At 37.5% G+C, this 14,808-nt stretch overlaps 1 protein-coding gene across 1 annotated transcript in view; it reads right to left on the reverse strand.

Annotated features, from left to right (window-relative positions):
* Positions 1-11,514: 11,514 nt before the first annotated feature.
* Positions 11,515-14,808, reverse strand: part of CAPS2 (calcyphosine 2) — a 61,281-nt gene continuing 57,987 nt past the window's right edge. Inside the window, exon 16 of the mRNA XM_056117769.1 lies at positions 11,515-11,690. Within this exon, the coding sequence (XP_055973744.1) occupies positions 11,515-11,690 (176 nt within the window). The remainder of the gene's footprint in view (positions 11,691-14,808) is intronic.

The following is a 14,808-nucleotide window of genomic DNA, read 5'->3' on the forward strand; positions in this document are numbered from 1 at the left end:
AACTCCCGGTGGCCACAAACTTCCAGAAGAAAAACCCAGGTAGGAGGGACCAGGGACTGAAGACTCCAAGCCACATGGCAGTGGACAGGACAGTCCTTTCTGTCTCCCCACCCCTTCAGGGTCCTGGCTGTCATGCCCATAAACTGCCTCCTGGTGCCATTTAAGCACATAATCCAGAGACTCACAAATGAATCTCGGAATGGATTAGCTCACTACAGAGATGTCTCCAGACCCCAATCATTTACAATTTTAGAATTCCAGGAGCACATGGCTGTGAAAGCATGCTACTCATAACAAGCATAGACAACATTATCTAGCATCTGCTTGCCACAGGCAGGCTTAAGTGGTGGTGGGAATATTTGAAATAATGGTGGTGGAAAGGTGTAATGGTTGTGGGGTTGGTGTTAGAATATTGAATTTAATCAATTAATGTGAACATTCGATAGCACAGTAGGTAGGGCGTTTGCCTTGTAAGCGGCCAACATGGCCGACCTGAGTTCGATTCCTCCGTCCCTCTCGGAGAGCCCAGCAAGCTAACGAGAGTATCTCGTCCACACAGCAGAGCCTGGCAAGCTACCTGTGATGTATTTGATATGCCAAACACAGAAACAATGGTCACAGTGGAGACATTACTGGGCCCACTGGAGCAAATCAATGAACAACGGGAGGACAGTGACAGTGACAGTGACTTAGTAAAATGTAATTGCTGTAAATTCTTATAAAAACAAAATTTAAAAATAAAAAAATATTTTAAAAAATAAAATAAAATTTAAACTCTGAGAGGAAGTGAGAAGAAGAGACTTATATTTGGTCATAGTAATATTTCTTGAATTTCAAATATTGCATTCTCGTGCTGTTACTGAAAAGCATAACTATAATAGTTATGTGATTACATGGCTAACTGGATGAACTAAGAATTCAGTCAAACCATGTTTCATGTTCAACTCAGAGTCAGACTCTCCTGAAGATCTTGTATCATCATCATCTTCCAAGAAAGCAGTTCCCTGGGAGCAGGTTCCAGCTAACTGTTTCAGGACCAGGAAAACCATTTTCTTTCCGTCTCAGAAGAAACCCCCCAAATTTCCCTTTCCATCCTAGGTGGGCCTATCTCGATTTTAATCTAACTTTAAAAAGACTATTTATTTTACCTCCCTCCCCTCCACTTCCTTTTCCCTCCTTCTTTCTCTATTTACTCCTTTCTCTCACTAACTGGTGTGAGCACCACTTAATTGTATAGTGGACTTAGATTCTAAGTAAAGTTCTTAGCATTTCTGCTGCTGACACTGCAACAATAAAAATAAAAGCTGGCTTGGGGTCAGAGAGATAGTATGGTGAATAAGGCATGTAGCCAACCTGTCTTAGACCCTTGGCACCCCATTTTGGTCCCCAGAGAACCCCTAGGAACAATCCCTGAGCATAGAGCCAGGAGTAAGTCTTGAACACCACCAGGTATGGCCTCAAAACAAAACAAACAAACAACAACAACAACAAAAGTAGCTGGCTTATCACTGAGAATGAAACTAGAAATGGCTCTTGTATTCTATTTCTTGCAATAAGAAACAAACACAATCATCTATATGAGAGTCATTCGTGAAGCTTTTCAAAATGATTAGGCATTTTTCTTCAGTGAAAAAATTGAATGGTACTTAAGCTAAGAGAGTAATAAATTAACTAATTGCCAAAACTAATACAATAGTAGATGTTTTGGTTCTACAAGACTTCTAACATATTAGATATTTATTTGGGTTATCTTTATCATTAATCAAATACAACTTTTTAGATTATGATACTTATACATCACAGCTACTAATTTCCCTCCACAAACTGAAATAGTATGAGCTTATTGCTCCTATTTCTTTCTTGTAATGCCACAAAGGAATTTTATAAACTGAGGAGTAAGTTAATTAAAGTTCTTGAATATTTGGGAAATATTTTTTAATTCTCAATTTTTCAAATTATAATGAACGAATTATTATAGTTACTATTTTTTGGGTGTAAAAATAATTGCCCTTCCCCCCAATAAAAACCATTTAAGACAGTCACTTAGATAATTCTGACATTTCAAAAATTTTCTAGAAGGGCTCAACCTAGGTACTTCTCACATAGGGTCTATCATGTGAATGCAGTGAGATGTTAGTGAGGGTTGCAATCAACCCCTGATGACTCACACACTGTAGAAAATTGATGCTGTCTGTCACATGGCAGCACAGATTGGGCAACTGACTCAGCATCTGTACTTAACTTCTCTCCTTTGGTGTCCTTCACAGTCTGGCTTCTGGCTTAGTGGCTCAAGCAACTCATCAAACAAGTCAGAAACAAACACGTTATCTTCTCTTGTCTCTTCTTCAAAGAAACAAGGCATCACTTTTCCCACAAACTATTTAAATATACAAGTAACAACCTACCCAAATTCAAGAAGAGAGAATACAGACTTCTTGGTTGTTTGGCATATGTTTGTTGGGGAGCGAGGGGAGGTATTCTCAGGAGACTCCAGTCATTCAATGAGATACTCAGTCAACCATTCAAAACATGGGCTTAAGGATGTGGTTCTCCTTGGGCCCTATGTTGCAGGTACCAACACACTCAAGCACAGGAACCAGGGAGCAGTATTTGCTGGGGGTATAGCAGGTGGTTCTTGGAGGCAATGCAGAGTTAGTGGTGAAATCAGGGTCCTATTCTTAAAAATACTGCTCCCTGGTTCCTGTGATATCTCCCTTTCATGACTAGCCTCTTGATGTGAAATCATGTATGAATATTGTGTGGATGACAGACACTAAGGCAGCAATCTTGATGTCTCTTACAGGTTTCAAGGCAATCAAATGTTTGACTGTGCACTGATATTCAGAATGCTGCCTATAATCTCCAGATACAGAGTTAATCTTCTTTGTGATCCTCTTGCAAAGAATTTCAATAACAATGAATATGGCTACAAATCATTTTTTATCCTTTCACTTTGCTATATATTTAGAAGGAATTGAGTCTTAATAGAAAAAAAATATTTTCCTTTGTGCACTGATGAAAGATGAGTATCTATAAAAAGAAGTTTGTAGATGCTGGAGGAAATAGTGGCATACAAATTATTCTTCTCTGTTGTGTCTTTTAAAATAAATTACTCATAATTGTTATTTGGGATTTATCAGAAAAAAATAACAAAAGTCTAATTTATTTTTAATAGAAAATGGAAATAAATGTGTACTAAATGTATAACTGTCTAATAGAGGGTGTTAAGCAATAAACATATATGTATAAGTTGTATTACATCTCTAAATATACCCATACCTATTTCTCTACTCAATCCTCTCTTTTTTTTTTTTGAGTCATACCCAGAAGTGCTCAGGGCCTACTACTGGTTCTGTGCACAGAAATTCCTGCAATGTTTGGGGGACTATATGCAGTAATCTGGGGCTGGCCATTGTATAAGGCAAACACCATAAACCCTGTACCATCTTCCCAGCCCCCTTATTTAATATTCATAACAACCTTAAGATTAAAGTGTAACAACTCAGTTATACTAAGTAACTTTTAAAATTTACATAATTAATTTGTATTTATTTGAAATCAGTATTCAGTGAGTCAAATTTGTGTTCTTTCTTCAAAATCTTATAAAAATAACATTCTACATACATTTTGATATGGAGTATTCAGCTAAATACTCCTTAAATATTACTTTTTCTTAACAACCTATATTGTTTTCAAAGTTTTTCTGTAAGAGTCTCTTCAACTACTGAATAAGTGTGCAACTCTCAAGTGACAGAATCATTTTCTTGAATTGCAGTCATTTGTTCTATATTGTATTTCTCATCATCTCAAAAATACCAAGAATCTCAACACAGAGTTCGGAAGTTTAGAAGCATTTTATTCATAACTAAACACATTCAGGCGCAGCTCAGAAATCCCATATATAACTTGACAAAAGAATCATACATGTTTGCAATTTTTATTTCTTTCTTGTTGGATAAAAGTGCCACCATACAGGTAATTATTAAATTCAAATTTTATATAATTTAACTTGTTTGGTTATTTTCAAAGGCTATGAAACTATCTGTCTCCCAAAGAGGAATCCAAATTGCTATGCTTGGAGTATTGCGTTTCACTCAAATGAGAGAAAGAATCCGGAGTTCTGACTTCCGTTGATAATCGAGAATCAGGGATTCTATCTTGTTTGCCAAGGCATCAAAAATCAGATGGGCTGGACACATAATGAGAATTGGAGATGACCGCTGGACTAGAGCCATTACCGACTGGATTCCACAGGACATCAAAAGACCGCATGGCCGCCCACCTACCAGATGGTCAGACTTCTTCATCAAGATCCTGAACTATCGGTTTGAGATTCTTCGTGTTCCTAGAACGAACAGACGCCATTGGGCTACACTAGCACGCGACAGGGACAAATGGAGACTTTACTGGCGCCCGCTTGAGCAACTCAATAATTAACGGGAAGTCAAGTGATCAAGTGATGAAACTATGCAAATAATAGTTATTTTAATAATTCAAAACAATGTGTATCTATCCATCAACACATTTCTACAATGTAAAAAAGGAATATCCATTTTTTTCTGCTATTTTCTTGTGTATGGAGATGCTATTGGGCCCACTTGAACAAATCAATGAACAATGGGAGGACAGTGTAGTGCCACAGTGCATGTAGAACACATTAATTACTACTCTCAGTTGTACCCAATAAATCACATTTCAAAGCAGTAAATTATTATTTCTCCCCTGGGAAGATACAAATTATGCTCCACTGAGCTTGTTTATTCCTGATCAATCATAAACCAAAGATATTTAAATTTCTCATTCTTAATATTAGGCACTATTACCTGATTTTTTGATTCTGCAATGAGTCATACAGTGTCTGATTGCCATTTTAAACTGATAACTGAATTAGATGCAGGAAATTTGACTGTATACAAGAATTTCTTTAGTGAATGGTGACACCATCACCCCTTCAAATGTTTGAGGTAAGTGAAAATTAGTCACTCCTCTTTACCTTCCTAACTAATTATAAACCGGACCAAAAGCTGTCAGTCACACATAGACGAATTTAACAAGCATGTCTTAATGAAGAAGCATCAGTGATTCCGTGAGCTCAGTGAAATACCATAGTCTGCTCCCCTAGGAGTTCAGCCACTGCTGTGTTGAATCTGCATTAACCTTTCTTTTGTGCTCACCACTGTGCTAAGCAGAGTACAGCGGGTCTGCTTCCCACTTTGATTTAGTCAAACAGAAGTTGTTCTAATCCGTTGGGAGATCCAAGACTCCCTGGGGCTCAAAAATGACACTCTCTTCATAAATATACAAAATACTATGCTTATAAAGTTAATTAGCTAGACATCAGCTACTGAGTTCCAGATAATTGAAGTGAGGAGAGGAGGCTCTGTGCCATAGAGCTTATAAATAGTGTTGACTGAATCACCTCAGTCTGTGCATTCTTTATTAGGGATGCTACCGCCCCAAGAGTTGATGCCTGCCTTAAACAACACATTCAGATATTTAAACCATGTATTCTGAAAATTCCCGACTAAATCTCCCAGGAGATGCATACCAAGCAGCTAAACTCCATAGAATCACCAGTCGCCCTAGCTGAAAGCTCTGGAGTGCCCACAGGAGACTGGTGGGCCAGAGACCCACCCAACTGAAACCCTGGCAGCAGCACCCTCACCCTACCACTAAGGGCTCAACTCCACCGCTTTACAAATGTACTCTGCAGAGACATCAATCTGCAAATAATTTCAGGGCTGGAGTGATAGCACGGCAGGTAGGGTGTCTGCCTTGCACGTGGCTGACCCGGGTTCGATTCCTCCGTCCCTCTCAGAGAACCCGGCAAGCTACCAAGAGTATCCCGCCTGCACGGCAGAGCCAGGGAAGCTCAACATGGCGTATTCAATATGCCCAAAACAGTAACAACAAATCTCACAATGGAGACGTTACTGGTACCTGCTCGAGCAGATTGATGAATAGTGGGAGGACAGTGCTACATACTCAGAAACTAGGCTGAGAATTTGTGTTTTTTCTGGAGTTGGGGTGGGTAATCTCCCTCCAGCACCCCATACTTCCAGAAGTATACATGGCAGCTACAACCACCTCCCACAGTCACCATACGACTCTTTGACCAGACCATAGATCCTGAAGTCTCTGGATCATGCAGTTGCCTAGGAGACCGCAACACACCTCCTAAAGCAACAAACAGCTTAATAAATTCTTAGGCAAGGACTTAACAACCTTGGGGTCAGATATAACAATGTTTCCCATAAATTGATTTCCTAGATTGATTTCAACATTGCAACTTTGTTACCTAATCAATTTTAATTCTAGAAAGCATCAACAGTGGTGACTATTTTCTATATTAAAATAAATTTTTTACCAAGAAATAAACTGACTATCCTAAAATGAGTTTATTTTCTGATGGGAGGTGCTTCCAAACAGAGCTCAGAGACTGGAAGAGAACTCCTTGAGACATTCAGCCAGCTGTGTTGTCTGGATGGTCTAACCCTTGGGCCCAGCAAAGCAGTGTTGCTAGGGTCAAGTTGTTCTGCAGGCCACCATGCAATATCCAGCTGCTCTGGGAGAAACCTGGTACCAGGGATGGAACCTTATATCTCCACATGTGCTCCAGTTCCTTGTGCTACTTCCCCAGGCTATCTTGGCTACATGTGTCCAAATACAAGAATAACCTTAAAAATGTGCTGCTTAGTGAATTCCTCACTCACCCAATCAATAAATCCTGGTGTCAGACAGTGTCTTTGACCCCCGGGTTAGAAGGTGAAGCATAATGGTTCTTATTCTCAAGAAATTTACAGTCTAGTGATAGAAACATGAGCAGAGTATCTACAATATTATAAAGTGACAATTGCTAGATCTGAGGCAAACCCAGAGTCCCAATGTGATCACAAGAAGGGCATTTATATTAGACTCAAGAGTTTGCCTGATTTAGCTTTCCGGAAAAGATGGTTCTTGAGGTAGTATTGGAAAACCAGGATGAGTTAATAATTTAGATGCACTAAGTGAAGGAAATAATTTTAGACAAAAGTAGCAGAGCTGCTCTGAAGGCACAGAGGCTTGAAACCTCAAAGTTCACTTAAAAAACTGTAAGTCGTTCAGTAAGTGTGGAAGAGTCTAGAGAAGTAGTTGAGTAGAAGGAGTCTGCTTAGGAAAACAAGATTATTTTGGTCTCAAGTGATAGAGTTAAGTTTAAACTTTCCCACAACTTATGAACAGCATAGGTAAAGGTAAAAGGTAAAGGCCCTCCCGTTGATCGTCGATTTGCTCGAGCGGGCCCAGTAACGTCTCCATTGGAGACTTTGTTGTTACTGTGTCTGGCATATCGGATACTCTCGGTAGCTTGCCGGGCTCTCCGAGAGGGGCGGAGGAATCGAACTCAGGTCGGCCATGTTGGCCGCTTGTAAGGCGAACGCCCTACCGCTGTGCTATAGATGCCTAAAATAATGTCAAATAAAGGTAAAGGTAAAGGCCCTCCCGTTGATCGTCGATTTGCTCGAGCGGGCCCAGTAACGTCTCCATTGGAGACTTTGTTGTTACTGTGTCTGGCATATCGATATGAACAGCATAGAATAATTTTAATTGTGGGACTGGTGTGCATTGTAGAAAGTTTCCTCCAGCAGAAATGTGTAGGATGAACTGAAGAAGGATGGTGAGAAGGAAGACTTGATGAGTAATAAAGATGAGAATGAAAGAGAAATTGAAGAAAAGCATAAGCACTGAGAACAATCAAATGGACTCAAAAGTAAGATCAAAAAGTAAGAAGCGAAGGACATTAGACTGACAAGAGACTGTGAGGAGAGTGTGAGGAAAATCTAGTCTAGCACAGAGTGCTGGGCAAGTCTGTCAAGAGCGCTGCACAGTAAATAGTAAAAGTAAATTTGCTCTAGGAAAGGGTACTTATTCTTCATTAGAAGATGCCACCCAATAAATAAGCTTTTTAGAAGTTTGCTTAACTATAAAATAAAAATGGAAAGTTGTGGCAGCAAATTCCCATTACAAGATACAAATATACCTCTGGAATCAATGGATTCTCTTTGTTCTTTCGCTTGGCTTGTGTTATATAAACTCAGTTCCTTTAAGACTGAGAGACAGAGATTAGGGTACGTGATGGCCACACAAACCTAGGCCTCCAGAGTGTCACTGGGTATAGTTCTGGAGTCCCCAAGCATTGCTGGGATGGCCTGGAGATCACACCATCACTGACCAGGAGCAGCATTGTATGCTCAGACCCTATCATTTCAGATTTGATTGGCTGAAAGCTGGGAAAGGGCTGCAAGTTCCCAGAGCACTACTTGAGAGCCCTCCAACCCTGCAAAAAATAAAGTAAAAATAATAAACTGAGTTCCTTCTACTTCCCTTCACCATATATAAATGTTCTCAGTGAGCAATCTAGAGAATAATTGCAAACTATCACAATGCATGTTCTATTTAAGCATTTTAAACTAGTTTCACAAATATATTTAAATAGTCATAGCCTATAGTACAGCACTTCTCCTAAAGTGATTATAGGTACTTAGATTGAGTAGAAGTTTCATTAATAAATCACTGTGTTTTATAGACATCAAAATTATTAATTGTTCTGACTCTACTATACAGATTTTACTTGTATGCCCATGTATTACTTAGCATAAAAACTATCTTCATAACTTACTATATTTTAGTTGCTCAATCATGCAAATGTATATTTTTGCCATATAAATACAGCTGAAATTCCTAATGTCCCTGTTTTTTTTAATAAACCCAATGTTCTCCTGAAAATTCTTTAAAACCTTATAATAATTTTTTTAAGTGAGTAAATAGAAATCATAACTGTATGACTAACTGGGAATGCATATTTATATCATAAATTAGTAACTAACCTTCAAAGGTGCAAAACATTATTAAATATATTTAATCATTAAATTCATCTAGCATCTCTACAACATACACTTAATATTTTAAATTTAATCAAAGGTAACTTTCAACTTTTGGAGACTATAATAGCTTCAAATATCAATTCTTATATTGTAGATTTTTATAAATGACACTTTTACAAAATGCTCTGCAATTAAAGACTAAAAAATAGGTTATATATACCAAAGTGGAAGAATGCAGACAATAAGACAATCTAAAAAAATTATTTTTTAATTTGTTCTTTTAGGTTTGTGATTTGTAACACCAATCATACTTTTCTCACAAACATAATAAAAGCATACTGAATATTTCCCAACTCTGAATGGAAATAATTATGTAAATAATCAAAAATTAATAGAATAGTTACATTTCATAAATTTACTTCCTAAAATAACTATAAGCGAATACTATGAGCATGGAACTTTATTTAAGATTATTCTGACATATTAATAAGCTTGATATATTACTGAAGAATCTTCCACATTTTTTACAATGGAAGTCAATACATTTTATGACAAAAGTTCAATAAAAACATGAAATAGCAATGTTAAGATTAAATTTTTAAAGTGAACCAGATTAAAATATGTTAATGAAAAGCACTATGTATATTCAACACATTATATATGTATATATATATACATATATATATTTCGCTTTTTGGATCACACCCAGCGATGCACACAGGTTACTCCTGGCTTTGCACTCAGGAATTACTCCTAGCAGTGCTCAGGTGACCATATGGAATGCTGGAAATCAAACTCAGGTCAGCCAGCCACATGCAAGGCAAACACCATACCTGCTGTACTATCACTCCAGCCCCTCAAAACACACAATATTAGTCACTTAAAATGAAATAATTCTTAGAGTTTAGAATTATTAGAGTTGAATATATTTTTCCAAGAAAAAATAAAATACAGAAATGTTTTTATGTTTTCTATCATATGGTTGTAATTTCAACTACCTAGATGGAAAAAAGTTCTAAGTAATAAAGAATTTAGCTAGTAAAATTATCACCAAAATGTTTGCATATTTTTTCTTTATGATATTTTAGTTGTGAGTTTTATTTAGCATTCCTGAAATCTTATAAAAGATCTACTTTGAGTATATTGGCTGGCATATATCACATTTCTCATAATTTTGCCAAGGATATAGATAAATAGAGTTATATGCCAAAAGTCATATTCTGCAAAGTACATATTTGAAATTTTTTACCACTTCTGTTTTGCTCAACACAAATTTTCCTCACTGTATGTTATTGTAACACATATAGTGATAAACCTGGAAAGAAGTCTATGAAGTTTTCTCTACTCTGTGTGTGGAGAGGTGAGGTACACAAATTGTTAAGTGAATGATTATGGCACATCTAACCATTAAGTTACATTAAACGGGAGGTCACGGTCCTCCCGTTGTTCATCGATTTGCTCGAGCAGGCCCAGTAACGTCTCCTTCGTGAGACTTGTTGTTACTGTGTTTGGCACATTGAATATGTCACCAGTAGCTTGCCAGGCTCTGCCGCGTGGGCGAGATACTCTGGGTAGCTTGCCGGGCTCTCTGAGAGGGGCGGAGGATTCGAACTCAGGTCAGCCATGTTGGCTGCGTGCAAGGCAAACGCCCTACCCGCTGTGCTATCACTCGGGCCCATTAAAAAGGTAACACTTAGTAAAAATATTTAAATCACTGAGTCTACCAAGAACAAATGTATAGTATACCTCCATTTTAGAACACAAAATACATTTTTACATCTTTGATAAGAATTAATATTATCCCTTTATTTATATGTGATAATATATATGTGATAACAGAAAGATCTTCATTAATTTAAATTTTGTTTTATATAATCATGAAGAAAACTTTATTCCTCTCTCTTTTCATTGTTTCTAGCTAAATAATAGTTGTATGAAAGGAACAAAGATTGCTGTTACAAAATAGAATAAAAGAATGAATGGAACTGGTCACTAGGAGAATCACACTGTACCCCAATGAGAAAACAACAGTGACTAATTTAGAAGAAAAAAATCGTAGCTAAATAAGCTAATAAACATCTCAGACACAAGCAACCACCATTGTATATATTTATGGAAAAGAAAACATCTATACTGGCATTGAATGGAAATGTTTTCTTCTTTATAATATTTTTATTCCTTTAACATTTTTATTTTCATAACATAAATTGAACTATTTCAGTCTTAGATGTTGAGCCAAATTATATTTTATCAAACAGAATGGTGGTAACTATATTTTTGGTAATGGGTAACAAAAAAACAGTGGAGATGGAATTTGCTATCTGTATAGGTGCTCTCATTTAGTGTGATACAGATGTAACTTTCCTATGAATGTCAGCTGAAATTAACCTCTAAAACATATTCAGAGTAAGTAAGAAATTTTAAAGATCTTTACAAGTTTGTAGACAGGAAAAACTTGTATAAAATATATATACATTTGTATATATGTATAATCTACATCTGTCTTTCTAAACATTACTCCTTTTTGAATTAATTTTTATAGGGAAAAAAGGGGTCCTAAAATATAGATATTCCAGTGTTCGAACATACTTTACGTTCAATTAATCTTACCATTTAAAATGTTTTTCACTTACAATTTATGCATTATTTAAAACTAAATCCCCCAGGGAGCACGTAAGATATTAACAAAATCTTCATCATCTACTATCCCTATACTTAGACCTTCATAATAATCTTCAAATTCACCATATAAAACTTCATCAGACTTGCTGCAGGCATCTTTTAATGTTTCTAGAAAGGATGATTTGATTTCTTCTTCTGTGGACTGGCCTGGAAAATAGTACATAGTATGAAAGAACAGAAGTATGTGATAAAAACTTAATCAATTTATGAAATATTTTCAACAATTTAAAATCTTAGTGAAACTACCCTCCAGTTCATTTAAACATTTTCTTCCATCAGCTAGAATTTACTGTTAATGGTACTAATTCATACGTGAAGCATAATTGAAGCTTCCAGTAGAGTATAGATAAACAAAATAATAGTCAGTACTATATATAGTTTTGTATTTCTTACTGTTAAAAGGAATCATTTCATTCTCATTAGGTATGAGGAAAGAAGGAAATAAGTAATGACTTCAAAGATTAAAGGCTGTGTGTGACATCCCACATTCAAATATTAGCTTTTATATGCATCAGTTACTCATAACTACCGCTAAATTTTTCTGCAAATACAAGATTCAAAAGACTTTGAAATATTTTGCTGTAAGTACTTTTGTTTTATTAAATCATTCTAATTTAATCTGTGACATTAAGTAGGTTATTTCCACTGGGTTGCATTACATATGATTAATATTTTCTTACAGGAAGAAGCAACTGAGAATCATAAAGATAAAAAGGCAATATTTTAAAAAATTTTTTATTTGATTATTTAATTTATAAAGAGAAAAATAAGCTATTTTAAATTTCTTTTATTAAAAGAAATTTCTTTTTATAAAAAGGCAATATTTTAAAATTTTTTTATTTGATTAATTTATAAAGAGAAAAATAAGCTATTTTTAAATTTCTTTTATTACAGTATGGCTTTTATTATAGCGGGGACAGTTAAAGAAAAGTTTAAATACATTTCCTTTTCATTTGCCACCCAAAATGTAGGTACTTCATAATAGAACTTAACTCACAAATTCACCTCAAGCTTACTACCCTAAGTTGCTTGAACTGATCTACTGCTAAGATCTTAACATGGATGGAATGGGGAAAAAATGACATCTGCTGACTTTTTATTTCAAAAGAAATAGAATTAAGGTAAAATAGCAAGCTATAGAGGATGGTCATATAATCTCCAAATAAACAGAAACCCATATACAAAAGTAGCACTGTAGCACTGTCCTCCCGTTGTTCATCGATTTGCTCGAGTGGGCACCAGTAACGTCTCCATTGTGAGACCTGTTGTTACTATTTTTGGCATATAGAATACACCATGAGGAGCTTTCCAGGCTCTGCCATGTGTGTAGGATACTCTAGGTAGCTTGCCGGGCTCTCCGAGAGGGACGGAGGAATTGAACCCCGGTTGGCCACATGCAAGGCAAATGCCCTAGCTGCTGTGCTATTGCTTCAGCCCAAAAATATTATTAAGGAGTAAATCTAAGATGATTGTTTAAATGGATTACTAGCAAAGAAAAGGAGAAAACAACAGCCCTTAGACGTAATTTTGGCCTTGGCAGATCTCCAGGTGGGAATCTAGAGGGCTGAGCATCTCAGTGAGATTCTGTCCTTGGGTGGATCTACTATAACTCCCCCTGGAGGAAGGGCTTCACCTCTGCTCACTTTTAGGTTAATGTGCAACCAAACTAGGAGTATTTGCTACCCCCATCCCTTCACAGGTTCTCTATAATTAATGATGAGAGATTTGAATAAATGTCCACTGATTATCAACCAGCCTGTGGCCCCCGTTCCTTCATTCATTGGCTGGTGGCAGGGGTGGGGGTGATGGGGGATGGTGATTCTGACAATGACATATAGGAGTTGAGTTGGGGAGGGAATCTGGAAACATTGGTGAAGGGGAGAGGTCAATGGTGGGGCAGTGGGTGTTGGAATCTTGTAGGCCTAAAACTCAACTATCGTGAATAGTGCTGCAATGAACATATAGGTACAGATGTCATTTCTACTGTGCTTTTTCTGCATCCTCAGGATATATTTCGAGAAGTGGTAGTGCGGGGTCATATGGAAACTCAATTTCTAGTTTTTGAAGGGCTGTCCTTATTGTTTTCCAGAAAGGCTGGGCTAGTGGGCATTCCCACCAACGGTGAAAGACTGTTCTTTTTTCCCCACATCCATGCCAGCACTGTTTGCTTTTGTTCTTTTGAATGTGTGCCAGTCTCTGTGGTGTGAGATGATATCTCATTGTTGTTTTGATTTGCATCTCCCTGATGGCTAGCGATGTGGAGCATTTTTTCATGTGCCTTTTGGCCATTTGTATTTCTTTTTTTTTTTATGTAGGAGTACTGCTGTTTATTCAGCCACTGATTACCTGATTGAATTGGGCATGAACTCCACCTTACTTTTTTTTTCATAATTTTATTTATTTTTCTTCTTATATTTATTTATTGAATCACCGTGGGAAAAGTTACTAAGCTTTCAGGTTTAAGTCTCGGTCATGCAACGACCAAACAACTTTCCCTTCACCAGTACTCATTTTTCACCTCCAAGCACCCCAATATACCCCCCTCCCACCCCTCCCAATGCCTGTGAGGCAGATGATTTCTACTTAACTCTTTTCTACATTGATTACATTCATTATTTTGACAAAAGATGCACCATTATTGTTTAGAATTTCCCCCCCAACAATCAGAATTGCTGAAAAGGCATTGTGAAATACTTTGTTTTCTGTAGCTGGTTATGAGAATCATATAATGTCACACTGCCATGATTTTGGATTTCTGCAAAGAGCCAGATAATTACGAGATTGGTTTCTGTGTGTCTGGTATTATGGCTGTGCTGGAGAGCCGCTCAGGGGGAGGCAACTCGTGACCTCGGTAGGGCATGATGGACAAGCCGGTACCGCCCTCCTTCCCATGAGACTGCAGTTGCCCCATCACCACTGGCTCAGACCTGGCTTTCCTATAAGCTCTGAGGCAACAGTCACCTTGCTGCCAGGGGGGAAAAGGCAGAAGGGAGCAACACCCTTTCCCTCCCGAGGAGGCATGGCACCATAGTTAAACGCATAGTCCATTCACTTTTCTGCCACAAGCTGCCGGGCTCTGGACTAAGTCCTTTTGCCTCTGGAGCCATGGCCGTGCCAGAGAACTGCTTGTGGGGGGCAACTCGTGACCTTGGTAGGGCGTGAAGGACGAGCCAGTACCATCCCCCTTCCTATGAGACTGCAGTTGCCTGGTCACCGCTGGCTCATACCTGACTTTCCTATAAGCTCTGAGGTGACAGTCACCTTG

Source organism: Sorex fumeus, unplaced genomic scaffold, assembly GCF_029834395.1.
Source record: "Sorex fumeus unplaced genomic scaffold, SorFum_2.1 ptg000003l, whole genome shotgun sequence".
Taxonomy (NCBI): Eukaryota; Metazoa; Chordata; class Mammalia; order Eulipotyphla; family Soricidae; genus Sorex; species Sorex fumeus.